The sequence below is a fragment of the Lissotriton helveticus genome, chromosome 6, assembly GCF_964261635.1.
Source record: "Lissotriton helveticus chromosome 6, aLisHel1.1, whole genome shotgun sequence".
In the NCBI taxonomy this organism is placed as follows: Eukaryota; Metazoa; Chordata; class Amphibia; order Caudata; family Salamandridae; genus Lissotriton; species Lissotriton helveticus.
This window is the reverse complement of record NC_136067.1, coordinates 521,954,522-521,981,214: the sequence shown is the minus strand read 5'-3', so window position 1 is coordinate 521,981,214 and position 26,693 is coordinate 521,954,522. Positions and strand designations below refer to the sequence as shown.

At 47.5% G+C, this 26,693-nt stretch overlaps 1 protein-coding gene across 4 annotated transcripts in view; it reads right to left on the bottom strand.

The window, feature by feature from the left end:
* The window catches only part of PRIM2 (DNA primase subunit 2), a 1,274,342-nt gene that overhangs the window by 616,695 nt on the left and 630,954 nt on the right, over window positions 1-26,693 (bottom strand). For all 4 annotated transcript variants that reach the window (XM_078647995.1, XM_078647996.1, XM_078647994.1 and 1 more), the window contains 2 exons: window positions 25,194-25,261; window positions 10,971-11,043 (listed from right to left, as the gene is read on the bottom strand). In XM_078647995.1, the coding sequence (XP_078504121.1) occupies window positions 10,971-11,043; window positions 25,194-25,261 (141 nt within the window). The remainder of the gene's footprint in view (window positions 1-10,970; window positions 11,044-25,193; window positions 25,262-26,693) is intronic.

Sequence of the window (26,693 nt, the reverse complement as noted above, 5' to 3'; positions counted from 1 at the left end):
CCCTCTCGTCCAATGGCTGGCCTCCGTTTAGGAAGCCAGCCAATGGAGAAGAGGGGGGGTTCAAGCCCCACTCTCCAAGACATCAGTTTCTCCCAGCGAGACTGTGCAAGCGCAGCCTTCGCTAGGCAAAACCTAAAAAGGCATGAGGTGAAATGCATCAGCATTGCGAAGGTGATGTGCATCATGGTGGGACACGATGATATGCATTGGGAGGGTACATGCTGATGTATAGCAGAAAAGCAAGGGCTGAAGCGGTGTGGGGATGGTAGAGAGACAACATCGTTTTAGTGGAGAACTGTCATCAAGTCAGAAAGAAGAGTTGTGCATCAGATGAGCGCTAGGTAGGTACAGTTCAGGGTACAGACCTGTACGCATTAGTGAGCAGAGGATGATGTGAATTCTGGGACCTGCAGGATTTTTCAAATCATACGTATGATTACGAATATCACAGAGAATAAAAAATAGCGGGATAGAATAAACTAGTACGTGGCGCTTTGGGGAAAAAGGGGGCATTCCAGCCTTTTACTCTACTGCACCTGAGCAATTTGCTTAAGGGGCGGCATGCTATTTGTTCACGTGAATTCTTTTGGTACAGGCACCATGTACAAAGTTAACACACGGGGGAAATGCAAATTTTGGTTAGGAGTGTCTGGAAGATTTTAAACTCATTTCTGTAAGGGAACAAACAAAGCTAGCAGCTCTAGGCTGTAATGTTCTGTTGTTACAAATTAAGAATTGGCTGAAGGTGTCATATATGAGATGAACAACATGGCAGCTAATACGCACAAGTTACTACTTGTGTAATGATATATCTGTAAGAGACATTAGTTAGTGATAGATTCCTTACCTCAGAATATCCCCAGGCGTCAGACTGGATCCGGAAAATTTTGCGTAGCAATACCCCTGCGCGCCGGTAGGCGTCGTCCGCGGCTCCGCGTCCGTCGTCGGCGTAGTTAGCGCCGGAATGACGTCGGACTACTTAGACGCCGCCCATGCGCACTGACGTCAGTTCTGATACACAGCTTTTCCGCACCAGATACGCAGAGCCATGATAGAACCAACACTGGTGCCATGAAACTAGGGCCCTAAAAGGGGATGACCTTAACCCTAGATATCGGTTCGCAGAACAGGGAGGATGGGTGAGTCGGTAAGGAATCTATCACTAACTAATGTCTCTTACAGATATATTGTTACACAAGTAGTAACTTGTGCATCTGAAAGAGACACGTTAGTGATAGATTCCTTACCTTAGAATAGATACCCCAGCAATACCAACCCCGGTGGTGGGTCTGCGAACCAATAATCACACAAGAAAGTCCTGGAGGACGGAACGGCCAAAGAAGCCATCCCTCCGGACTTGGCTGTCCAGGCAATAGTGTCTTGCAAACGTGTGCAGCGAGGCCCACGTAGCTGCCTGGCAAATGTCCTGCAAGGGCACTCTCCGGCCCAGGGCAGTTGTAGTCGCCGTGGCCCGAGTGGAATGAGCCCTCAATCCAACAGGGGGCTCCTTTTTAGCCAAGGAGTAACATGCCTGGATACACAAGATGATCCACCGAGAGATGGTCCGCTTGTGCACCGCCTTTCCCTTCTTAGCGCCCACGTAACCAACAAAGAGTTGGTCATCCACCCGGAACTGGCGTGTGCGATCCAGATAGTAAGAGAGCGCACGTTTTGGGTCCAGACGGTGGAGCCTCTCTTCCTCTTTCGAGGGATGCGGAGTCGGAAAGAAGGTGGGCAAGTTAATGGACTGCCCGATGTGGAAGGCCGTGACAACCTTGGGAGGGAAAGAGGGTCTTGTCCGCAACCCAACCTTGTCCGGATGGACAGAGAGGAAAGGAGGTGTGGAAGAAAGAGCCTGGAGCTCACTCACTCTCCTGGCAGAGGTGATGGCAACCAGGAAAGCAGTCTTCAGAGTGAGAAGACGGAGAGGACAGTTATGGAGCGGCTCAAAGGGAGCACACATTAGGTAAGTAAGAACAAGGTTCAAGTCCCACTGGGGCATCACGAAAGGAACAGGAGGGAACATGTGTGTGATGCCCTTCAAAAACCTATTTACAATTGGGGACTTGAACAATGAAGGCTGATCAGGTAGCCTTAAGAAGGCGGAAAGGGCAGAAAGGTACCCCTTGATAGTGCCCAGAGCAGAGCCCTGCTGGGCAAGAGAATGAAGGAAGAGGAGAACCTCAGAAAGGGGTGCAGAGAGTGGATCCACAGCCTTTGCTGTGCACCATGCCACAAATCTGTTCCACCTGCAGGCGTATACCGACTTTGTGGAGGGACGCCTGGCTGCCAGAATGACATTACAGACTTCAGGAGGCAAGTCAAATGGCCTCAACTGCCGCCGCTCAATCTCCAAGCTTGTAGGTGGAGACTGGACAGGTTCGGGTGGAGAAACGTCCCCTGCTGCTGCGACAGAAGGTCCTCCCGAAGAGGCAGACCAATTGGGGGATCGACTGACATGCTGAGTAGCTCGGGATACCAGTATCTTCGTGCCCAGTCCGGAGCCACAAGGATAACCTGGGCCCGGTCGCGCCTGATCTTCTTCAGCACTCTGGGCAGAAGTGGTATAGGTGGAAAGGCGTACAATAGACCGCAACTCCACTCGCTACGAAAAGCGTCTCGGAGCGAGTGCCGCCTTGGAAATTCCAACGCGCAGACCTGATGACATTGCCTGTTCTCTTCTGTGGCAAATAGATCTAACCAAGGCTCTCCCCACTACTGAAAGAGTCCTTGCGCCACGTCCGAGTTCAGACGCCATTCGTGATCCATCATGCACCGACGGCTGAGTTTGTCCGCCCTGGCATTCAGAGAACCCGCCAGGTGTTGAACCACCAGGGTCACGCCCTGATGTTCCAGCCACTGCCAGAGGCGCAGAGCCTCCTGGCATAGGGTCACGACCCCACCCCGCCCTGTTTGTTGCAGTACCACCAGTGGTGGTGTTGTCCGTGAACACCTGCACTACACTCCCCCGGACAGAGGGGAGGAATGCCTTCAGTGCTTGTCGGATCGCCTGTAGCTCCAAAAGGTTGATATGGAGCCAGGACTCCGCCGGAGACCAGAGGCCTCTGATCTCCGCCTCTCCCATGTGGCCTCCCCAGCCCTGGAGGGACGCGTCTGTCACAACCACGTGCTCCGGGTGGGGTAGGGAGAGCGATCTGCCACTGACCCAATCGCGGTCCGTGAGCCACCAATGCAACTGTCTTGCAGTGCCCTCTGAGATCAAGACATGATCGGACAAATTGCCCTGATGCTGGGCCCACTGAAACTTCAGGTCCCACTGCAGACCCCACATCCGCCACCGGGCGTGATGCACCAGAAGGATGCAGGATGCCATCAGCCCCAGAAACCGCAGCGTCAACCTGACCGAGACTCGGGATAAAGGCTGAAAGATCGGAATCAGAGCCTGAATATCCCGAACCCGCTGTTCGGGAGGATAAACCCGAAACTGCGCCGAGTCTAGAACCGCTCCGATGAAGAGGAGCTTCTGAGAGGGACACAGGTGCGACTTCCGCACGTTGATGGAGAACCCCAGCAAGTGCAGGAGGTCGGCCGTAGTCTGGAGGTGGCTGACGAATGTCTGGGGCGAGCCCGCCTTCAACAACCAGTCGTCGAGTTAGGGGAAGACTGACACCCCTAACCTGCGCAGATGAGCTGCGACCACCGCCATCACTTTCGTGAACACCCGTGGGGCGCAGGTAAGGCCAAAGCAGAGCACGGTAAACTGAAAGTGCTCGTGGCCTACCGTGAACCGCAGGTAACGCCGGTGGGCCGGCAGGATGGGGATGTGAAAATAAGCATCCTGCAAGTCCAACGCTACCATCCAGTCTCCAGGGTCCAGGGCAGCTAAGACCTGAGCCAAAGTCAGCATCTTGAACTTCTCCTTCCGGAGGAAGCCGTTGACGTTCCGTAGGTCCAAGATAGGGCGTAGGCCCCCTTTGCCCTTCTTGGGTACCAGAAAGTAGTGGGAGTAAGAACCACACCCTACTTCTGGCCCAGGAACGCGCTCGACGTGACAGTGCGCCAGTGGAAGAGGTGATGGCGAACCCTGCCCCCCACCGGCGTCACATGGGCCTGAAAACACGGACTAGGAAGGTTTTGAGGCAGGTGCTGCGGGAGGAGGTGTGGACTGGCCTCGCCGTTGTGCCCGACCGCCGCCACGGCGGTTTCCACGGCCGCCACCGCGCTGTTGAACATTCTGCGGTGCGTGGCTGGCAGCACGTGTGGGGGCGCCCCTTCCGTGGCCACGAAAGGAGCGAAAGGTACCCGATTGCTGGCGTGTGGCCGAGAGGCCCAAGGACTTGGCCGTAGCCCTGGAGTCCTTAAAGCGCATGGTCTGCCTTGTCTCCAAAGAGGCGACGGCCATCGAACGGCATGTCCAGAAGAGTGGCCTGGACATCGGCCTAAAAGTTGGCGTACCTCAACCAGGCGTGGCGTCGAACCGCCACCGTCGTTGCCATAGCCCTGCCCAGTGAGTCCGTGGTATCCAGCCCACACCGGATGGAATATCGTGCTGTATCTCGGCCCTCCACAAGGGCTTGGGCGAGTTGAGCCTGGACCTCCTCCGGACATTGTGGCAGCACGTCCGCGACCGTGTCCCACAGGGTGTGGGTGTAGCGGCCCAAGAGGCATGCGGTATTGACAGACCGCAGTCCCAAACTCAGGGACGAGAACACTTTCTTCCCGAATTGTTCATACCAGAGCCGTCGGGAATGCGGTCTGGGAAGTGGAGGCCTGGATGACCAGGCTCTCGGGGGTGGGATGGGTGGACAAAAAGCAAGGGTCGCCCGGGGCCAGGCGGTAGCGTCTGGCCACGTTCCTATCCAAAGGCAGACCTGTGGCGGGCTTGGACCAAGTGCCCACAAGAACATCACACAAGGCCTCATTAAACGGCAGCAGAGGCTCAGTGGAGCTTGCCTGCTGTTTAAGGACATCAGTGAGGAGGTTAGTCCTCACGGCCGCGACGGGGAGCTCAAGGTGCAAGGCCTTGTCCGCCCTCGTCAACACTACACTGTAAGTAGCCCCCTCCTCCGTAGCCACGGTGGGAGGGGAGGCAAATCCAGTGTCTGGCGAAGTGTTAATTTCACTGGCCTCCCCAAGCTCATATGTCCAGTCCTGTTGAGACTGGCACTCATGTGCCAGAGGGTCCACAGACCCCTCCCAATCACCCTCGTCACCCATCTCCTGCAGAGCAGGGTCAACAGACGGGGCCGGTTCGTGGAAATAGAAATCTCCAAAGGCCGTCGGGAGCGGCGCCGCTCTGGCGCCAGATCCGGACCGAAGGGAAGATTGGGGACGGCGTCCATAGTGGGCGCCGGGGGCGACACCCGCAGGGCCGGCGCCGGTGAGGTCGACCGGCGACGACCCGGATACGGAAGCGGATCCAGTGAGGGCCTGCGGCGCCGGGACCGAAGTCGCCGGCGGCGCCGGGGCCGAAGCACCCGACGGCGTCGGAGCCGAAGCACCCGACCCGCTAGGCCCTCCGGCCGGGGCCGTTGGCCCAGGAGGCGCCACGGGACCCGGCTGAGAAGGGAGGGACCTCATGGCCATGAGGTACCGCTCGACCTCTGGCGTTGCACCATGCCCAGGGACCCGAAGGTGTGGGGCAGGCGGCGACGCCTGCGACTCCGTCGGAGCCGCGTGGGTGGTGTCACCCGAAACCCCGGCCGCATAGTGCGAGCGTCGGGGTGGGTCAGAGGAACGATGACGTCTCGCCGACCTCTCATGCCTCTTACCTGAGGACTTGGATCCTGACGACCGATGTCCACTCCCGGAGCTGCGAGGACTCCGACCCTGCGACCGTTCCCTCGACCTCCTGTGGGACCGGGACCTGGAGCGGCGCGGGGCTGACTGCCGGAGCTTGAGTCGCTTGCGGGACCGCTCCCTCCTAGCTTTAGACATCAGGGCCCGGCAGTCGGAGCAGGTGCGGTCGTCGTGGTCGAGGCCTAAACACTTGAGGCAACGGTGATGGGGGTCGGTAACCGACATCAGTCGGTCGCACTTGGAGCAGGGTTTAAACCCGGGCATCCCTACCGGCACCGTCTGAGTCGAAGACTCGAGCAGAGAAATGATCAAAAGATCAAAAAAGTTTACTCAAAAAATGACTAAGGGGTAGAGCTTCTCCGGATCTGCGCTAGCTGGCGCGGAAAAAAGAAGAACTGACGTCAGTGCGCATAGGCGGCGTCTAAGTACTCCGACGACGTCATGCCGACGACGGACGCGGAGCCGCGGACGACGCCTACCGGCGCGCAGGGATATTGCTACGCAAAATTTTCCGGATCCAGTCTGACGCCTGGGGATATTCTAAGGTAAGGAATCTATCACTAACGTGTCTCTTTCAGATAGACAGAACATAAAACATTGTCTCTTTGCGATGTTCACAATTAGACATGGTTTATAGGTCTCGGCCAGACGTAAGCAACGATTCCCAAAGCCGTGTCCCAGCTCAGCCTTCAGTTTTCATTTGTGTGCGTCGTTTGGCGTCACTAATTATGTCAAAGGCAGTGCAATTATTGCACCGAAGGCATGTAAATACCTCCTTGTTGCCACCCTGTCTCCTTTTAGCTACGCCCAGCGGGATTGGATCGCACACTTGCGCCGTGATACTGTCTCCTTCATTAGCTGGGACGCACGCTTCCTTTTTCATTGTGAGTGCGGGCCGCAGCTTGAGCACGTGAGACACCTTCGGGTATAACTTCACACTATTTCTCAGGACCGGACATACTCATAGTGCCAACACACACATTCCTCCTGGAGCCAAGCTACTTCCCTCCTTTGCAGAGCCCGACACTCTACCCAGGGCCATGCAATCTCCATCAAGCGTTGCTGCTGCCCACATTATCGTGTACCCCCGATCTATTCATTGGTCACTGTATGTGCCCTCTGATTGCCCCCTGTGTCCGCTCACCTCCCTCTGCCCCCCACATCTCATCCTGCACTATGTCAAGCAAGCAGCAGCCATACAGGGGGCCCGAAGTGCGCTGCTGCATCAAGTACTCCCTCTTCGCCTTCAACATCATCTTCTGGGTGAGTGTCCTGTGTGCGGGGTTGTACTTGGAGAGGGGGTGGAGGGGTATGGCTGTGTGTAATGTGTATATTGGGCATTGTCTACTGTATGGCAGGTAGTTGCATCCTGTGTGTGTGGGGAGAAGGGGGGGATTGGTAAGGAGAGTTTTGAGGGACATTGTTTTTGTGTGACCTCTTGTCACGTGTGCCATCTTTCCATTTCTATGCTTTGCAGCTAAAAGTGGGTTGCATGTCGGGACTTGCAGTTTCATCTTTAGGACGAACAAACATAAAAGGAGCGTCCGCATATAAAGTGGATTATAACATCAGCACTTGGAGGTGTCTCACACGATAATGGGCCAGCCATCTGTGAGCTGTGTGTGTTTTCATGCGAGAGACATAGAATGCGTGTGCTCTGAGTGTGAATGGGGCGGGGGCGGCACCATGTGCTGTCTCTCTGGGAGCAATAGGTCTGTGGCAATCGCATGCGAGGGACTGTGCGCTGCAGGAGGGTCAACCAGAGGTGCGAGTCTGTTTGGTGTGTAGATGAGTTTATGGCTTGTGCGAGGCAACCGCTTTTATTTTTACTGTCATGTTCTCAGCCCCCACCCGACCTCCTGTTCACCACCCCCATTCGATTAACAAACCAATAACCCGCCCACAGGCGAGACTTACTGGCTTTGCCAATGCTTATATTTTCCATCAGTTCACCCTTATTTCTAGATCAGGCCTTTGTGAAAAGAAACTTTAAAGTACCAGCCCCGCCACCCCTTGTTCAGCTTAGGTCCTCTGGTGTCATTGCTCATTACCTCCTCTTCATAATGAGTAAGCGTAAACTGATGTTTCCCAAACAGACAGGCGCCTTTGTCTGCATTTACACAATGCAGTAAGGGACATGCTCCATCAGGTTAATGTAACTTGTGAACCGGTTTGGGAGAGGAACACATTCCTAAATTCTTCAGATGCAGGAGCCCTTTAATATTAGATTCTACAGCTGCTGCATTTTCCGCATAATTATGGATTTGCTGCACACGCCACATAATACATCATCTTTTGAACAAGTTTCAGAGTTTAATTAAAAAAATATATAGTTTTGAGCTTATACAGATAAAAAGGTAATACAACTCTGCCACACATGTTGCTGCGCAGTGGTAGACCTTTTGGTAAAGTTAACTGGCCACCTTCCTGCTGCTCATTGCTGTATTTGGGAGTTAAACTGCCACTAATGAGGTGAGACCCTTCCCCAGATAGTGTTAACATGTGCAAACATGACAACGTGTTTAAGTAATGCTATAATGCCACAAATGGGCTGCTGACACTGCATATTTAACCTTTTCTTGCTGCAGAATCCAATTGGCCCCGAGGATATCAAAAGGCTATGAGGAAGAATCGAAGATTTCAGTAACAACTTTGAGTAATGAGGCTAAAGGATGAGTTCCTTGTAGCGGCCACAGAACACAGAGGTCACAGAGTTCAACACAGTAGGGGCTATGTTTATCCTTTAAAATGCACAGTAACACCAGGGTTGGATTAGGATTAAAAATCGGCCCGGCACGCTAAATAAAAGTGGCCAACATTTGCATTGCCTTTCTGTAAAACACTGCTTCAGGTGAAATTTTATTTAAAAAACCAAACAGGTGGTGGGGGGGTCTTTTTCAGTGGTATGTTTTCTTAACTCTACTTAGATAAACAAGCATTAAAAATGCAATAGCTCTCGCCTTTAATTACGTTAAAGACATTTGCTTTGCTATACAATACCATTAGCAAAGCAAATGGCTTTAACTTAATAAAAGGCGAGACCTATTGCATTTTCAATGCTTGTTATTTACAGGCTTGCTCTGAAACGCTTTGATAGCCATGCAGCGTGTTTTATTGAAAAATATTTCACATTATCTGCATTATGCTTCGGCTAACAAACCAGGCATAGCTCATGTGGAAATCTACAAACAACAATATTGGTAAAGATATAATGTGGTCCATGTTCAGATGCCTCTAGCCTCGGTCTCGTGAATTTAAGGAAGTCCTCTTATGATAATTAATTGCAAATGGTCTCACCTTAGCAACACAGAAACCACTCAAGGTAAATAAGGCCAGGGGGTGGTAGTATTGTTTTTATATTTTGATTTAAAAGGATCATCACTTTTCAAGTTTTAAAGCAGTGTCAATAAGTGGGATTTTAAACAGTAGCATGTGTGTTGACTTTCAATTATTTTCCATCCCGATCCAGGATTCTCATCACATAGTACTGCAAGGCTGCAGACAAACAATTTTGTTAGAACAATAGTGAGGAAGACAAAATTATTTTATTACATTTCATCCTTGGGATGGGATTCCATTCAGGGCAAGAGATCAAGATTTCATTAAAGACCATCGCCTTAGCTTAAAACTAGGTTGTCCACTCTACTGTACTTAATTTTGGTGTTAGTAAACAGTTTTCATTTACAGATGTAGCAAATTGTTGACTGGAGTTTTAATTTAAAGAACAATCTTATGTTTGTATGTGCAAGAAGGAATTAAGGGGACTTTCTAATTTTCAAAATAATTTTGAGCGCAAGCCATTAGCGAATTTCAAAGTGGATGGTTTCTGTTAAGTGCATGGTACAATTTCAGCACACTTTAAATCAACCTGTTGACTAAACCGCATCACTTTATAAGCTCTGTTTTATCAACAAAGAAAACAAAATAGTACATTTCCCATGATTAGACATCAGATAAACATTTTGCCAACTTGAAGCTGAACTGGGCATGACACACAGTAAAATAAATTGTTTTATTTGTATACCATTTGCACAGGTAAAAAATGATATATGGTAGGGTTCATTCCTTCGAATAAAAATAACAATGATTAAAACATTTGAGAAAATGGATGCTTACCTAATTTGTTAAGTAAATTTGATTTATTTTGAACAGTTTGATATATTACCTTGGAATAAGTTGGTTTATTATTCCTATGAACTAAACATTTAGGCTCATTGGAGGAGGAAACACATTTTGCAGTTTATATATGAATTGATTCTGGCAATTGGAAATGTCTTGTTTTACGTGTTCAAATGTATACAGGGAAATTTCCCTTGCCAACTAGTTAAGTCAATGTAATAACCATTTCAAAATTGCAGTCTAATCCTATTATGTGAGATCTGCCTAGGAATCAAGGGGCATACGAAAGTTTAAGATGTTTAGAGGGTCTTTCTTCTAAATAGGATCTCTCAGTCAAGTTAATACTGTTGGTCTCAAATACATTAGCAACTTGTACACCAGGATACCTTATGAAATTCCACTCAAAATAGAAGGTTAATCATTTTTTATTATGCAAGATCGAATGTTTTATTTATTGATTAGCACTGATAAAATACATTACATCTAGAAAGCTGAAAGGAAATCGACTGAACATGGAAGGATTATTATGTCTGCTGAACTGATGTTATGGGTGACCCTGAATGCTCATAGCCATTTGTGAAATTTGTAACAGAATGTGTATGTGTGCATTGTTGGAAATAATTGCTTTGTACGAATATTAAGTTGCACTTCTAAAAAAGTTAAATAAAAGATTTACAAAATAAATATAAAAAATATAAATATTGACACTAATACCCTCAATTAAGCTACAACAAAACTTTGAGTAAAACTAGGTACTCACTATGTAATAAATGTTTCTAATGGAAGGAGCGAAATTTCTCACCTTAACTGAAAATGGCATTAGCAAATGAATGCTAAAAACAGGACTGCAAATTTTAAAAGATTATGTTAACATCTCCACAGCCATACTGAAATATGTACAATTCTTTACAGGATGTATGTGTTAGAACAATATCCAACCAAAATGCACAATAAGCTATGCCCAAGTAAGGCAAAATCCATAATAAAAAACCTACTCTTAGATAAGGAATTCAACAAGCTAAGACTCTTATGCTTTATATAAAGAACAAGAAACTAACAGTAACCCAGAAATTGAATGATGAATTACTTACCGAATCAATTTGTTCCAGGGAAATTGTTCCTGCATTTTTCTGTGCGCTATAATCTTTGCCAATATAGCAATGGCTGAAAAAGAACATAACTTCATTAACATTTAACAATGTAAAACTGAAAGAAACAAAAGAAAGCATTCTTAGCTAAAATGTCTTTTGGAAATTAAATTAAAATACATATACAATTTAGCATAAGAGTGCTTTTGTGTATAATGATGATTATATGTTCTTGAGACAGTTTCCAATAATCTTTGCTGCTGGCCAACTGTTTTGCTTTCATTAACATACATAAATTAAGTAACCTTTGCTTTATTTTTGTTTTGTTCTTTCAGTTGGTTGTTTTAGGTGCTAAATTTACAGAGACTACAAGTGGCACAAAGCTGAGAAGGAAGTAAAAAGATTTTTAGTTTAACAAACTGCAAATGAGCTCAGTGCACGCTCCACTTCACATGTGGAGAGCAAAACTAAAGGTTTTTTTACTGTTAACAACTGTCACTTCAATAATGAATCCAGAAAGAGGTGAGGAAAACAGCACTTTAAGCATGTGTGCAGTGTTTCAGCTTTTTTCCCTCAGAAAATGAGGCCTTTCTACATAGTTTACTAATCGATAAGCAATATGGATATACAGGAGCATGCTTCCAAATGACACAATGTATGGACAATCACTACTAATCATTTAGCATAAAACAGGACCCGTTTTAGTAAGCTCTTACACTACTTTGCAATGCCAACCAGAACTGCAGTTTTAGGTCTGGCATTTGCCAAGAACTTTAGAGGTTATTAAAATTATATATATTTTACACTTACTTAAAGGGGCTTTCATATAGCCCTCTTCATCCATTTGGTATGTTGTGTCATTCACTTTTGCTTTCTATCCACTAAAGCATATGCCACAGGACAATGAGTTAACCTGTTTAGCCAATGGCTAACATCACACAATGACACCATTCTACTCTTTCACAAGAAGCACATTCAAACACTAAATAGTTTTCCTTCAGTGCTAAGGACATATATGACAATATGTGTTTCTGACCCCCAAAAATATTTCTGTTTTTATCCAATGATATTTGGTTTATCTTGAGGATGGCCAACCAGGAATAAACATTAACATGTTTAAATAATCATGACAAAAACAGCATTGACAAAATCTAGCAGCCCGAACTGCCTTGCCAATACTTAAACAAGTTGGTTTAATGTGCACAGGCCTCTGACGGCATGATTTTATTTTTAATTATAAATTCGGTAATAAGGTTGACAATGGTGAAAAAAGTTGTTTAATATTAGAACACGTTTTATAGTTCGAAACAAATCCTAAGAGGCAACTAAGAAGAGCTTCCATTGACCATAAATCCATAGAGGCACAGTTAAACTGGTAAATAAAGAGCAACCTACACATACAAATTATACAAATTATTAAAATTCACATTATCAGTGCTCCACAGCCATAGGAATCTAACAGGTACCTGAGGACCCTCTAATTTCCCTCACCCAGATTATGGTATCATCAGCTTTGGGACCATTCACATTCCGAATACAGGACAATGTCAATGAATTTAAGGAGCAATCCCAACATGCAAATCACAGAGATGGTAATAGGGAAATATGAAGTTTCAATCTTAGTAAATGTAGTCGCACTAGAACCTGGTCATAAGTGGAGATGTGACTCTCACAAGAATGTAGGCTCTTCAGCGGTTCTCGGAGAGCTCACACAATTCCATTTTGTTTCGAGACTACAGCATGTCAAATTCTCCCTATGAGAAGGCATGATATATCAAGACTCGCAGAATCGTATTTAACCCTTTCGGTGCTCATGACGAAATGGTTCGGTCATGAGCACCAGTGATCCTGTGCTCATGACGGAACCATTCTGCCATGAGTCCAGGGGCACTAAATCCCTCAGCTGCAGACAGCAGAGGGATTTTCTTTTTTTTTTGGTCTCAGGAGGTGGGAAAAGAGATTCCCCAACCTCCCGAGGTTGTTTTTCTATTTCCAATGCAATGAAGATTGCACACATGGCAAGCTGACATCATTGCATTGAAAATGAAACTTAGTTTCAGTTTTATTGTTTCAGTGCTCCTGGGGCTATCTCAGCCCGAGCCCCGAAACACTTGGGAGAGGTATAGTTAGAAAAGGGCAAATCCCCACTTTCCAATGGTACCCTTGCCTAGTGGATTCCATCTTGGGGATCGCCCCTGGAGGGCGATCCCCAAGCAAGGATCCACCCACTAGCCACCAGGGAGGGGGGGAGCGGTCCCATGGGAAAGGGCCTTTTCTCCCCCCATTACATTTTGACATAGCCAGTCTTTCTGCCCCTCCTGGAGAGCAGATAGGATCAGTAGCCTCCAATTGGACTCCGGTGGGGGCAAAAAGCATTCTTGACACCAGGGATTAATGTTTTTATAGGCCAGGGGTGGGGGCTGCCCAGAATAGGCATACCAATGCCCCTACCCTACCCCCCCCAAAGAAGGAAAAAGATTTTCTGACCCCTCTTCAGGAGGCAGATGGAGACAGTAGCCTTTGATCTGCCCCCCCCTCCCCCTCCCCCCCCCAGCACATCCCCTCCCGGGGGCAGAAAGTCCACTAAGCACCAGGGATATTTTTTTTTATACGTAGAGGTAGGGGCTGCCCAGAATAAGCATGCCAATGCCCCCACTCAAACAAATTGCCAGTCTTTCTGCCCCCCCAGGGAGGCAGATGGGGGCAACAGCAGAAAGCCCACTAGGCACCAGGGATAAAAAAAAAATGTTACAAAAGAATTCAGGGGCGGGGAATGCCCAGAGTGGGTATGCCTATGCCCCCCCAAATAAAATATGCCACAGTCTTTCTGCTCCCTTCCCCAGGAGGCAGATGGGGCAGTAGCCCCTGATCTGTCCTCGGAGGGGGGTGAGGGGGGTGGGGGGGGAGGGAGGGGCAGAGAGCCCACTACACGCTAGCGATTATGCTGGCTTTTTTATACGTAGGGGTGGGGGCAGGCAAAAGAAGGCATCTTAATGCCCCCAGGCCCCCCCATCCCCAAAAAGCCACAGTCTTCCTGCCACTCTTGGGGGCAATAGCCCCCGATTCTCCCCTCCCCAGGACGGCAGAAAGCCCTCTAGGCACTAAAGTTTTTTTGCAATGTGCCTACCTGTGGATTTGGGGTCCTAGAGTAGCCGGCACCGTCAACTTTATTGGGACATTGTTGGGAAAGGATTAAAAAACATCTGTGACAGGAGGATAGTCAACCTGTCACAGAACTATGTTTCAGCCTTATACCCGCTAGAGGTGTAGAAGCTTTCTTCAGGACCAATGTGAAAAATGCAAACAAAATGGTAGTATGGCTCATGTAGAAAACATACTAAATGATCAATAAATGTGATGTTATACATAACCAGTGGTTGGAGTGGAACACATCTCCGTCAGGGATCCACTGATGGATATAACCCTCCCAATGTCAGGTACTAAGCATCAACTTAACCTTGGTGCAAACTCTAGGAGTATCCAAGTCCTTTTGGCAAAGATGCATGTAGCACGGATTGCACCTCCGAAAGGATCAAATTCACAGACCATATACCTATTGTGCACTAGACCCAGAGTCCAACCTACTTTGGCAGTGCGCAGCAGAGATTAGTCCCAGGGTTTGCCTAGCCTTGCCTTGCCTTGCCTGGCGCATTGTTTGCTAACTGCCAAATTCCATGCAGATCCATCAAATGGTGCCAAAGCTATTAGTAAAACAAAAATGTTTTGATCTCTTCATAGTTGCTTTTACTACCCCCCGTTGGATCATTAAGAAACCTGGTATACATGCATAGAGTGTGACTTGCTAACTGTCTGCTACATTTGAAGCAGATTCATCCAACATCACTAAAGTTATAAGCACATGAAAAATGTATTGCCAGACCCTTTACCTTAGCCACCCCCTTGGTACAATAATTTACACACCAATAGAAAACCAATCCTTCCAAGTTTCTGCCAAATTCTATCCAGATTTGTGAGTGTGTCACTGATATTAGCAAATAATAATTTTTGTCCCGCTCACTTTGCAAGTGCCTCTCTGCATTTCATGAATCTGCAAAATCTAAAAATAAATACCAAGGAAGGTTAACCAGGTGTTAGACCTGGCAGGTTTATCACCAGACATTTTGCTTTTGACCTCCTGTTTTTGACCAATTTCTTGTCCGCTTTAGGACTCTGCGCAGTACTAATCAGCGCTTAAGGGCATATGCTCTCGATGTAAATTATGTTAAGAATTGGTGGTTCCATAATTGGCTTATCTGACTTACTACTACGTCCCTAGTAATGTGCACAGGTGTACCCAGGGTCTGTAAATCAAATACTACTAGATCGAGGTAGACGCGAGTAGAGAAGTTGGAAAGATTCCTCGTACTCTGGGGATCGGATTTGAATACGGCGGTGAAAAGTTCCGTCGAGACTGGAACAACTGTTTGTGCTTGAATGGTCCGAAGTTCCTCTTGACTGGGGCTTGGATAAAAAACAAATTGGTGGATGAAAAAAGTCGAACTTAAGGGTGTGGAGGAACCGGCTCAATCAAAAGGAGAAATAATAAATAGAACAGCTATACAATAAGTATTGGTCATATTAACCAAGAAATAAAGAACCAAAAGGAGAACTCGGGTGCCGCTCGAAGTCGCCAACAACAAGGGAGAGACTTGCTGACACTGAGCCTTGGGATTGCCTTTCACCGGGAAGCAGACCCACCATCTCTGCGGGCAGAGGCATCGACAGCGGGACTGCGAGTCCCAGGATTCCTGACGGCGCGTGCCGCACCTGAGACTCTTCCCCATAGCCCCCGCCCATCTCCTGAGTGAATTTCCTGCCCATTGCCCATAAGATCACGGTGATCGCGCGGGACGCGGGCGGGCGCCGGGCTAAGCCCGGGCAAAGGGTGGGCCGTTTGAGGCCGTTAGAGAACGGTAGAGGCCAGGCCGGGCCGGGCCACCCTCCTAACGCCTTGTGTCCCAGGTCTTGGTCTTTGATTATTTGGTTCCCTACCGGTAAGACGATTTACTATGGCCAGCAGGGAAACTAGAAGCAAGGCTGCTTCTACTGTATCTGGGACACTGGACACATTTCTTCTTAAAGCTAATCCCTTAAGGATTAGGGATAAGGGTACTTCTGTAACTGAGGAGGGTGTAGAAAGTTCCTGTCTATCCTCGCCAGGTCTATCAACAAACACCAGTACACTGCTCCCGCTTGATGCGACTCACCTATCTTTAATGGACACCATTGACCAAACTATAGAGTCAGTTTTGCAACAACTTAGGACACCGTCATCTGTGCCAAGGGACAGAGGCACATTACGTCTTACTAGCAATGTAGAGCTCTCCCCTGTCACATTAATTGCACCGCCTGTGGATCAGGGTAGGGTTGATAACTTGTCGGTGCATACATGCGATAGTGAGGATCTCGCAAACAAAAGGAAAAGACCCAGTAAGCCTAAAGGTGCTAAAAGGACCAAAACGGATAACATAATACCCATTGTGGAGGAAAATTTGGGCGCACCTGAGTTTCTAAGTTTGGGAATGAACGGAGTGATCTCAAGTGCTCTACCCATTGCATCTACACCTGTGATTACACAGCCATTTATATTTGGTGGGGTCACCTCTAGCACTTTAGATTCCCTTATTGCCTCACTCACCGCTGTCTTCAAAAGTCTTTTGAATCCTCTTATTCTCAAATTGGATTCAATTGAATCGAGATTGACATCGATTGAGAGACATAGTGTGGGCAATGGGGCACAACTTGGGATGGGACCAAATTTTGATGGAATACAAGGGAGTAGTAGGGGAGTCTCATGTCCCCCTCTGTCATCTATGGTTCATGTTCCACAACTGCCTACAGCTCCCACTGGGGGAAAAACCAAAACTAGTAACATCACAGTTCCCGTGTTCCAAACTGTACCTGTACCACTCCCTAGGTCAGTGCCCCCGATCCCTCCCCCTAGAAGATCAAAGCAACCAGCTTTGGCCAGTTTACCCATCCAGGAGAGACCAACAAATGTGCTAGCCCATAGTTCCAATCTGCAGGATAGCCCCAAATCTAGGCGTAAGCAAGTCAATCTGCCCCCTGAGGCGGCAGGCTATACTGCGATATTGATGGGGGTCCCTGAGCTGGCCAATGGCGCAAAGGAGTCATATGATTCCTTACGCAATAAGGTAATCAGCTGGCTTAATATTCAAAGGCCTCTTCCATCTGATTTAAAGGGAGAAGTTCTTCTGGTTAGAAGGGTTCCGTGGGTGGGGTATACTGTTAAGAAAACTGTGGGGGATTGCATAATTGTCAGCTTTAAGAGTCCCCAGGTTGTTACCTATATTTGCAACTGGCTTGGCAACATAGGTAACATCCATCGACTGTTCCCTCTCTCGTATTTTTATCCCAATTCTTATAAGCCATCCCTGAGGAGGGATGACGGCTGGACACGGGCAGGCTTTGCTGTAGACGGGACAAGGTATAGGCCCAGGCACTCCGCCCATTCTACTACTCTAAACTATGCCCATCCGAATAGATTCAATTGCCTCGATGAGGTAGATTGACTTCGAAGGGGTCTATCCTCACAGTCTCACCAAGCCAGTGTAACTGAACCCTTTGGACAGGGGATAGGCGCTGTAGTGACTGTTACTCCAAATAGAGAATTGGAAGGTGGTAGTTTGAAACCGCCTGGTCCTAGGGACCCCGCAGTCATTCTACCCGTAAACCAAACTGGCAATACCCAAATCTCCCAAGCCTTCTGTGTACCCAATATAGCAACCACTGCCCAACTCACCAAGGAAACAGAAGAACGGTGGCCCGTACTCCCAAATGCGGATACAATACCTGAAACAATTGACGGGTCCCCCCCTAAATTCATTACCGATACATTGAAGGTTCTCTCCTGGAATGTGGCAGGTATAGCAAATAAAATACACACACCAGATTGGGAGCTTCTACTAGACACTACGGATATCGGTCTCTTCCAGGAGACGTGGGCTAGGGACCCATTGACTAGAGTGGGTTTCGCAGTTTTTGAAATTCAGGCTAGTTGGAGTGGAAAGGGGAGACCTTCTGGGGGCCTAGCGATTTGGGTAGCTAGCCACATTGGATGTCTTGCGGAAAGCGTTCCCACGTTCTCGCAGGACATCCAGTGTGTACTTCTCAGGTGGCCCAATGTACTAAAATTGGCAATTGTAAATGTATATTCCCGCCCTGTCAGTGTAGCTAGGGAATCGCCCACCCTGGAAGATCTCTCGTCTTTTCTGGGGTCACTGCCCAGTAACTATAAAATTCTGATGGGCGGAGATTTTAATTGCCACTTTGAACCTCTGGAAGGTCTAAAGGAGGGCTCCCTCACCACTGAAGACGATTTCTGGGGCGTCCCACCTTGCTTATCCCCCCATAAGGGTAAAATGGGGGGAAATTATTAGCTCAGAGGAAAACATTAGAAATATTTTCGACATAGCTCTCCCAAAGTTTGTTGAAATAGATGATCTAATCAATCAGCCTAGATCCGTGGACTTTAACAATAAATTGGCAATCATCCACGAAAAATTAGTGGGATCTTTAGCAGCGGTCTTTTATCCACTGGCAGCTCCCCGACGTAAACAGTCCCGGACCTCAAGATGGTACAACTCTTCCTGCCATAAGGTTAAGTCAGAGTTAATTGCCTCCATTAAAGCGGGCTCTGACAGGGCCACTGTCGCCAGACTTAGGGGTCAGTATAAGGAAGCCATGGTCCTGGCTAAGAAGGAGTGGGACTGGAACCATTGGCATGACCTCTCCTCTGCATTAGAAACTAGGGATTCGAAAAGAAATTGGACCCTGGTGAATAACGGCACGGGAGAGGCCAAAGCGGCAGTGGAATCCAACATCGCACCATCCGCCTGGGAAAACCACTTCGGCAAGCTGTACCAAGATACTGAACAGTCTGCCTATGAAGTGGCCCCTGTTGATACACTTAACCCCGCAGTTGGCCTAGAATTCAATCTTGGCGAGGTGGTCAGTGCAATTGAGAGATTGGCAATGGGGAAGGCCCCGGGTTTGGATAGATTGCCCGGTGACCTCTTCAGACAACATCCTGAGATTTGGGGCCCGTACCTCCTTATTCTCTTTAATGCCATCCTGGGAGGTATGGAGATCCCCTGTACTTGGCTGGGAGCTGAGATAGTACCCATCTATAAAAAGGGTTCACCTCTTCTCCCAGCCAACTACAGGCCGATCAGCCTCATTGATGTCCCCCAAAAACTCTTCTCTCGTCTCCTTTTGGACCATCTCAATGACTGGATGGAGGCAAATGAAATCCTCAGTCCCCTTCAGGCTGGCTTCAGAAAAAACACGTCCACCACGGACCAGGTCTTCCGCCTCGTCCTCCTGTATTGGAAAACGGTGAGGATTGAGGGGGGGAGGCTGTACATGGTGTTCGTGGATCTGAGGTCAGCCTTTGATCAGGTCCCACGAAAAAAACTATGGCAGGTCCTCAGGGAGTTGGGTGTTCCATCCCAACTGTTGCACGCCATAACCAGGCTCCATGATGGTAACTACGCGCAGGTCAGGTGTGGGAGGGATGGAGCATTGTCATCAAGGTTCCCTGTTCTCAGAGGGGTAAGGCAGGGTTGCGTTTTGGCGCCAACCCTGTTTTGCCTCTTTGTCAACAGCGTCATATCCCACCTTCACAATGTCAAAGATAATGACGCCCCTCTCTTGGCCGACAGGAGGGTGCCAGCAATCATGTTTGCTGACGACACCCTCCTCCTTTCCAAAACCCCCATGGGGATCCAAAGGATTTTAGATGGATTTGGTCTTTTCTGTAGACAACATGGTCTAGAGATTAATACAGGGAAGACCAAATTCATGATCTTCAATCCATCCCCAAAACCAGACCCAACCCTACTTTGGGTTCAGTCAGTCTAGAAAGGGTTACAACTTTCCAATACTTGGGGGTAACATTACACGAGAACCTATCCTGGGACCCCCAAATTATAAGATCTCAGCTTAAGCTGTCCCTACTTTCTGGTGCAATATTGAAGGTTGTAAATACTTCAACCTTCAAACCGATAAGTCCAGCGCTGGAAATGTACAAACTGCAGGCCAAAGCGGCCGCATCTTATGGCAGTGAGCTATGGGGGCATAGAGCAGGTCCGGTTCTCGCCAGAGTCAAAAATAACTTTCTTAGACGTCTTCTGGCCCTCCCCCGCAGTACACCTCTGTTTCCCCTGAGACTGGACATGGGTCTACCTTCTATCTCGGCCGAGTTGGAGTCTAGGCCAATAAGATTCTGGCATAGGCTATGGTCTATCAGTGAGCTTGCTCACTATAGGAGTGATCTTGCCCACGTAATGGACCTGAACCAACGAGACAAAATTCCTTGGTTGGCTTTCGTAAAGAAGGAATTGTACCATTTAAAATTACCAGAGCTATGGGACGCTCCTGAACTAGGCTGCCAAAGGCTTTCCCGCAAACGCTTAGTTCACATCCATAAGGAGAAAAGTTTAGATCTTCTTCTGACTTCAACTAAACACGGTACCCTAACTAAACCCTTTTTACAATCCAAAAATTCGTATGAATTCGAAGGCTTTATGGATATCATTTTCCCTATTCTAGCCAGGAAGCTCTTCATACAGTGGAGGCTTGGCACTTTGCCTGTCAAAACCTTCACCTGTAACTGGCTACACAGGGATGATAAAATTTGCCCAGGATGTAACTCCCATGATGAAGATGAAACACATTTTCTTTTTTTCTGCCCTGCCTACCAGAGACCAAGGAAATACTGTCTGGTTCCTTTATGCAGGAACTTGGGTTTCAGGAGCCATATGCATGCGTACAGAGTGTTAAGAACTAGTACTTTACCCCACATAGTGTTTGCAGTGGCGAAATTTATCATGGCTATATGGCAGATCAGGAAAAAATTGCTAAACGCACAACCGCTGTAAATACGAACAATGTTTCCATACTATGGATTGTGCTTTCCGAATACGCTAGGAATTGTTTTCCTTAATTATGAATTGGTTTCTATCTTTATCATGTTTCGATCACCTGGTAATCATTTTATATGTATGTGTTTTTAAAAAACGTACCTTTTTTTCTTTTTTTTTCTCTTTTAATATAAATGTTTAAATGTATGCATATGTAATGTATCTTTTATGGTCTAGACGACCGAAATAAAGAATTTTTGGATTGGAAATACTACTAGAGGGACAGCAGAACTGGCTGTCCAAACCACACAAGTAGCCTTTTAAAGGTCTCTCAGACCTGCCAATGCAGGGTCGGAACAAGCAGTTTCAACTTTCACGCCGACCTGTACACTCACCTGCCAGGCCCCAACCTTCCCTTTTCTCACAAGTAAGTGACCCCCTAAGGTAGGACCAAGGTACCCCTGTGGGCAGGGTGCAGTGCATTTAAAAGGTAGGACATGTAGTGATGTGTTTTTATATGTCCTAATAGTGAAATACTGTGCATTTCGTTTTTCATTACTGAAAGGGTGTCTTTCCCATGGGTGATCATTGGCGCAGCTTTGAAGTGCAACTTTCAATGGGGACAAGGTAGAGAAATGGAGTATAAGCTCCCTGAGCTCAGAATGTAACAACATCTTTTAGTAAAGGTGTTTTTAAATTGTGTGTTGGAAAATGCCACTTTTAAAAGTGGCCATATTCTTGCTTAACCATCCTGTGTGCCTCTGCCGGTTTGTGGATTGCCCATCTGGTTTTAGGCTGACAGGGGCTGTTTGTGCGTTCACTCCAGACAGTCACACAACGGGAGCCGAGGTGTTTCCTACATATGCTGATGGGCCATTCTGGGATAGAGTGGTGGGAGAAGATGTCAATGACACCTGAATAGGCTGTGGCTGCTCTGCACAATGCTGCCTCCATCTTCAGTAGTGAAGCTGGACCAGGGAGGACAGAACTGGTTTTTAATGAGCAAGAGGTACTTTCTGCCTAAGACTTCAAATAGAAACGTAGTATAAATATTGGGGCCCTGACCCTAGAACTTTAAAACTCTTTTGGACAAAGGACCTGCAAAGAAGAAGAGCTGGAAGAGCTGCCAAGAGGAGCATTGCCCCTCTGCTAGGTGTTGCTTTGTTGGGTTGACCTGTATTTGCAGCTTCTGTCTTGAGCAGTGAAAGGACTGGACTGAACTTTCTGCAACTTATTTCTTGAATTTCTCCAAGGGCTTGAGGTTGAGCTTGACCCCTGTTCAAGAAGTCTTGGGAACATCAAAGACTTCAGGTTCATCTGCCAACAGCATTGGGAGCTGTGTGTTTTGTGATGCAACAGATGAAAACCCAAACCAACACCATCGATGATGTCACTTCCAGCTCTGTGACATTAGGACAGCACAGAGAGCACCCGTCTGTCCAAATTCGCATTGCATCCCTGTGCTCACAGACAACGCCAGCCGACACCACCACTGAGTCTCTGCTTGCAAATGACCTGAGGGCACCATCCTTCGCACAGCCTCACTTCACATCGCCTGCCTGGTATTCCAGACGACTCATCAGGTCGATATAAACGCTGCCGCCTGCTCCGTGGCCTGAGGGCACGGCTCAAAGTTACTCGAGGCACGGCCTCATCCCACACCGGAGCCTTGGTCCACTAACGCGGGTGACCGACTCCAAATCGACAACTGACAACATCGCTTCAGCAACGACAACGCTGCTGCTTGCATCGTGACCGGTCAGCACCGCAGCAAGCACTGCCCCACTTCCTTATACACACACCTTACGTAATCGATTTCACCAGTGCCTCACAGGAAACCTTGGAATTCTCTTTAGACCACCAACATGCCTAGAATCTTACCACCACCACAGCAGCCCTCTATCAAGTTTAAATATATGATAGTGTAATCCTGCGACTCTCTCTGGCGGGATTTCCCACACTGCGCCCGAGATTGGACACCAGGATGAAGAAATGAGCAGTCCAGAACCGGCATGGGACGGAACGTCGGTCCGTCGAGAGGAGGGGCAAGAAGAGGACGAAAGGAACGCCAAGGAGCACGAAGACGCGATCGTCGAGCCGGCTGAGGAAAACCCGGAGCCCCGAAATCCGCTACGAGTCCCGGTGCTGCAAAGAGACAAGGAAATGGTAACACAACACGTGGAACTACCCAGAGGCAACGCCAGAAAGTCTAGCCAACCCAGAGAGGAGGAGGGTGGGGAGACTCCCCCTGCCGCGACCCAAGAGGGCCATGGCCTCCGGCAAGTACCATTTCGAAGCTATTTCACCACGGGGTGGAGGCGCTTGGGGCAGTAATAGCACAAACCTGATTGCTGACACTGAGGCCCCTTTTCCTTTTAACCAAAAACAACGCCCACAGCGGCCCGAGAACCCAGAGAAAGAGAGAGAGCCACCCCAGCATACAGTGACTGAACTGACCAAACCAAAGCCCTCCAGTTTTTGTTAATTTCTGGCCTCAGATTGACTCAGACTCTTAATCTTCCTTCTATATTTTCTGTTCAACCATTACAAACCCCCACAAACCCCACTCTTGTCTAGTTGTCTTATATGACCAGGTGACCACAGACCGATCGACCCCTTCATTCTATTACACATAGCTTAAGGACAGATCAACTCACTGGTACTCTGTAAGCTAGACTACAATGATATTTCACTAGTATGCCTCCACCAATACACTTAACATGCACTGGATCACGTTCTCAACTTCTCTACAAGAACCCTATACAACCTTCCAAAGTAGACACCTAGCTTTGCTTAGAAACACATCAGATAGCTCTCTGCCACAAACAGAGCCCTCTAAAGACTGCTAATATAGATATACAAGGCAATAATCACTTATTTCAACAGTACCTTTGTGACTCGATAACACACTCCATTATGTAACTTGGTTCATCAAATCAAAATTGTCTAACTGCACCCATATTTCGTTGGACTAAATCAAGATTCTGATCTGTTCATCTTCCAGGACCACCTCCAATGGAACTACCTTTCATCAGTAATCGCCTCACTCCAGGACTTTAAAACAGTTAAATAAAAAGTTTGATAATCAACGAATACTTTTATTATTTACTGGCAGACCGTCCCGACGTTGTCCGGGTATACACACGCCCAGAACGGAGTCCTGTGAACGCTTGTTTAGCAGGATTTCCGCGCCCCCTTTTTGCCGAATGCCCGTTGAATGCCGCGCCGATTGCTGTATGGCCACGCCCCCACATGCCCACAACGGAACCCTGTAAACGCTTGTTTTACCTGATTTCCGCCCCCAGATTTCCGCCCCCAGCAGAATGCACATGCTTGTTTTACCTGATTTCCGCCCCCAGATTTCCGCCCCCAGCACAACGCACACGGCCACAAGGTAGTACTAATACGTAGCATTGGCCACGCCCCCACATGCCCACAACGGAGCCCTGCAAACGCTTGTTTTACCTGATTTCCGCCCCCAGCTTTTACCTGATTTGCGCCCCCAGCTTTTACCTGATTTCCACCCCCAGATTTCCGCCTCCAGCACAACACACACGGCCACAAGGAAGTACTAACACGTAGCGTTGGCCACGCCCCCACATGCCCACAACGGGTCCCTGCAAACGCTTGTTTTACCTGATTTCTGCAATGTCTGCCCCCAGCACAACGCACACGGCCACAAGGCAGTACTAACACGTAGCGAATGCCGCGCCCATCGCTGTATGGCCAAGCCCCCACCACAACGCACATGCCCCCAGCACAAGGCCCCGAGCAGAACCCCCACGCCCACATGGGACTACTTTGCCCCTAAGGTTCTTTTACCCTTCGAATGTATATGGTGGCCAGCAGTATAGCCTCGAATGTATATGGTGGCCAGCAGTATAGCCTATGTCCATCTGCTGTAACTGTCCTTTCCAATGCTGTATTGGGTGTTGCGATTGGTGCTGTGGTTCCTGAGATTACCCGCCTCAAAGGTTTGGGCTCTCTCTTTATTATATTAGTATAGAAAACAAATGTATATTGCTACTGTTTGTACTAGTACATTCAGACATGTCTAAGTGGGCAGAGAAGGTAGACAATGGACATACAGCGGGAACTATATTCAAGGTTACTGTTAGAAGTTTGTTCTTTTTGTTTTAGATCATATCAGTCCATTCACAGCTGTCCTTTATATTGCAAATATTCTCATGTACAGCACTTCTGATCGAATTTTCTTTGTGTTAATAAGTTTAGACCACATTCAACTATAACCAATGCTTTCATAACTCTTTCATTCTCCTCAAAAAAGTAGGCGACCTGTCAAACATCTCCAATCAGAACAGTAATAGTCTAATAGTCTTACCTGAGGTGATTAAGAAGGGGCTGCAGTCTCTCATCTGACTGAACAGCAGGTAATGCTCGAGCTGTCAGCTATGGAAAAAATAAATATAAATTAACAGACTCCTGACATGGTTTATTTTGTGAATATTTCCATTAGATTCGTTCAATTCTTTATATCAAATGGTTTCTCAATCACTTAACAATATACAATTATTGTGCCAGTTATCACATTTTCACAAAAAACTCATTTCACCTCATTCTGTTTTCATCCTAAAACTGCAAAATGAGTAACTTATTCACTCATACCGAATTGTTCAATCAAAGCTGTTAAGCTTTTTCTTCTACTTCCTGGTGCTTGAGTAATACAGTGAGCATAGATAATTCAATTTTAACTGCCTGTGTGGAGAAGCATATTTCTACACACATTTTGGAGTTTTACGAATAATTTACAAAAATATGATTTCGCTAAATTGAACCTTGCATATTATCTTAACGAAGTGGGAAGTATGAAGATTTTCAAGTATTAAGTATCCACTAAAGCATGGCTAGAAGATTGGTATTTTGTACTTTCCGTATCTTTTCCCAATTGACTCAGCAACTCAGGTAGCATTCACAAAAGCCTCTAAAATTCTAATAATCGGTACTGGGGATTCAATTGGGTTTTAAATCCCTAAATGTTGAGACAAAGAGACTGTTCAGGTTTCTTTCTATGGTTTACATATTCAGGTCAGACTTTATACTTTTAAAAACGTGTTCCTGTCATTCCACCTCAACACTCATTGCATTCAATTCTTTTTAATGGTTCGAATATGTATAATATAAACGAGATGTGTGAATGTAACCTTAATATCATGAAATTTCCCCAGCAGTGTTTACACACTCACTGTGGTTCATAAAATAATGTAACGATGGTTGAAGCTTAACATTACTCTGACTTCTGGTTTATCAATCTCCAACCTCAACACAAGCATAGTTCTCCCTTGCAGCCTAGTGATTCTGCTATATAAGTCCAAATACATACATCGGAGCCTCAACTTACCGTGCCCAGGAGTGTTGCACAGCGCTGGGGAGCAGAAGGACCACACTCCCCAGCAGTCTTTGCCTGGGGATGCTGCCCTTAGGCGCCAGAGCACCATGAACCCATTCCAGGCGTCTTGCAGTGCGGGAGCCTTGACTTACCTTGCCCAAGAGTGCTGCACAGTGCTGGCGAGCAGAAGGACCACACTCCCCAGCAGCCTTTGCCTGGGGATGCTGTCCTTAGGCGCCAGAGCGCTATGAACCCATTCTAGGCAGAGTAGTTTGTGCCCGGGCATGCTCCGGGTGAAGACCGGGCCAAGCGCTAACCCATCTATGCCAGTCAGATCCTGGAAGATGCTGGACTGGGCCACGCACCTAAATTCTGGGTGAGAGGATTGTGGATATCCAATGATGGAAAAAAGGAAACTAAAGCAGCCAGAGGTAGGAGTAGAAATTATCACAACCCTGGATTAATTTCTGGTAAGGGCAGTGTTAGATTTGGGGG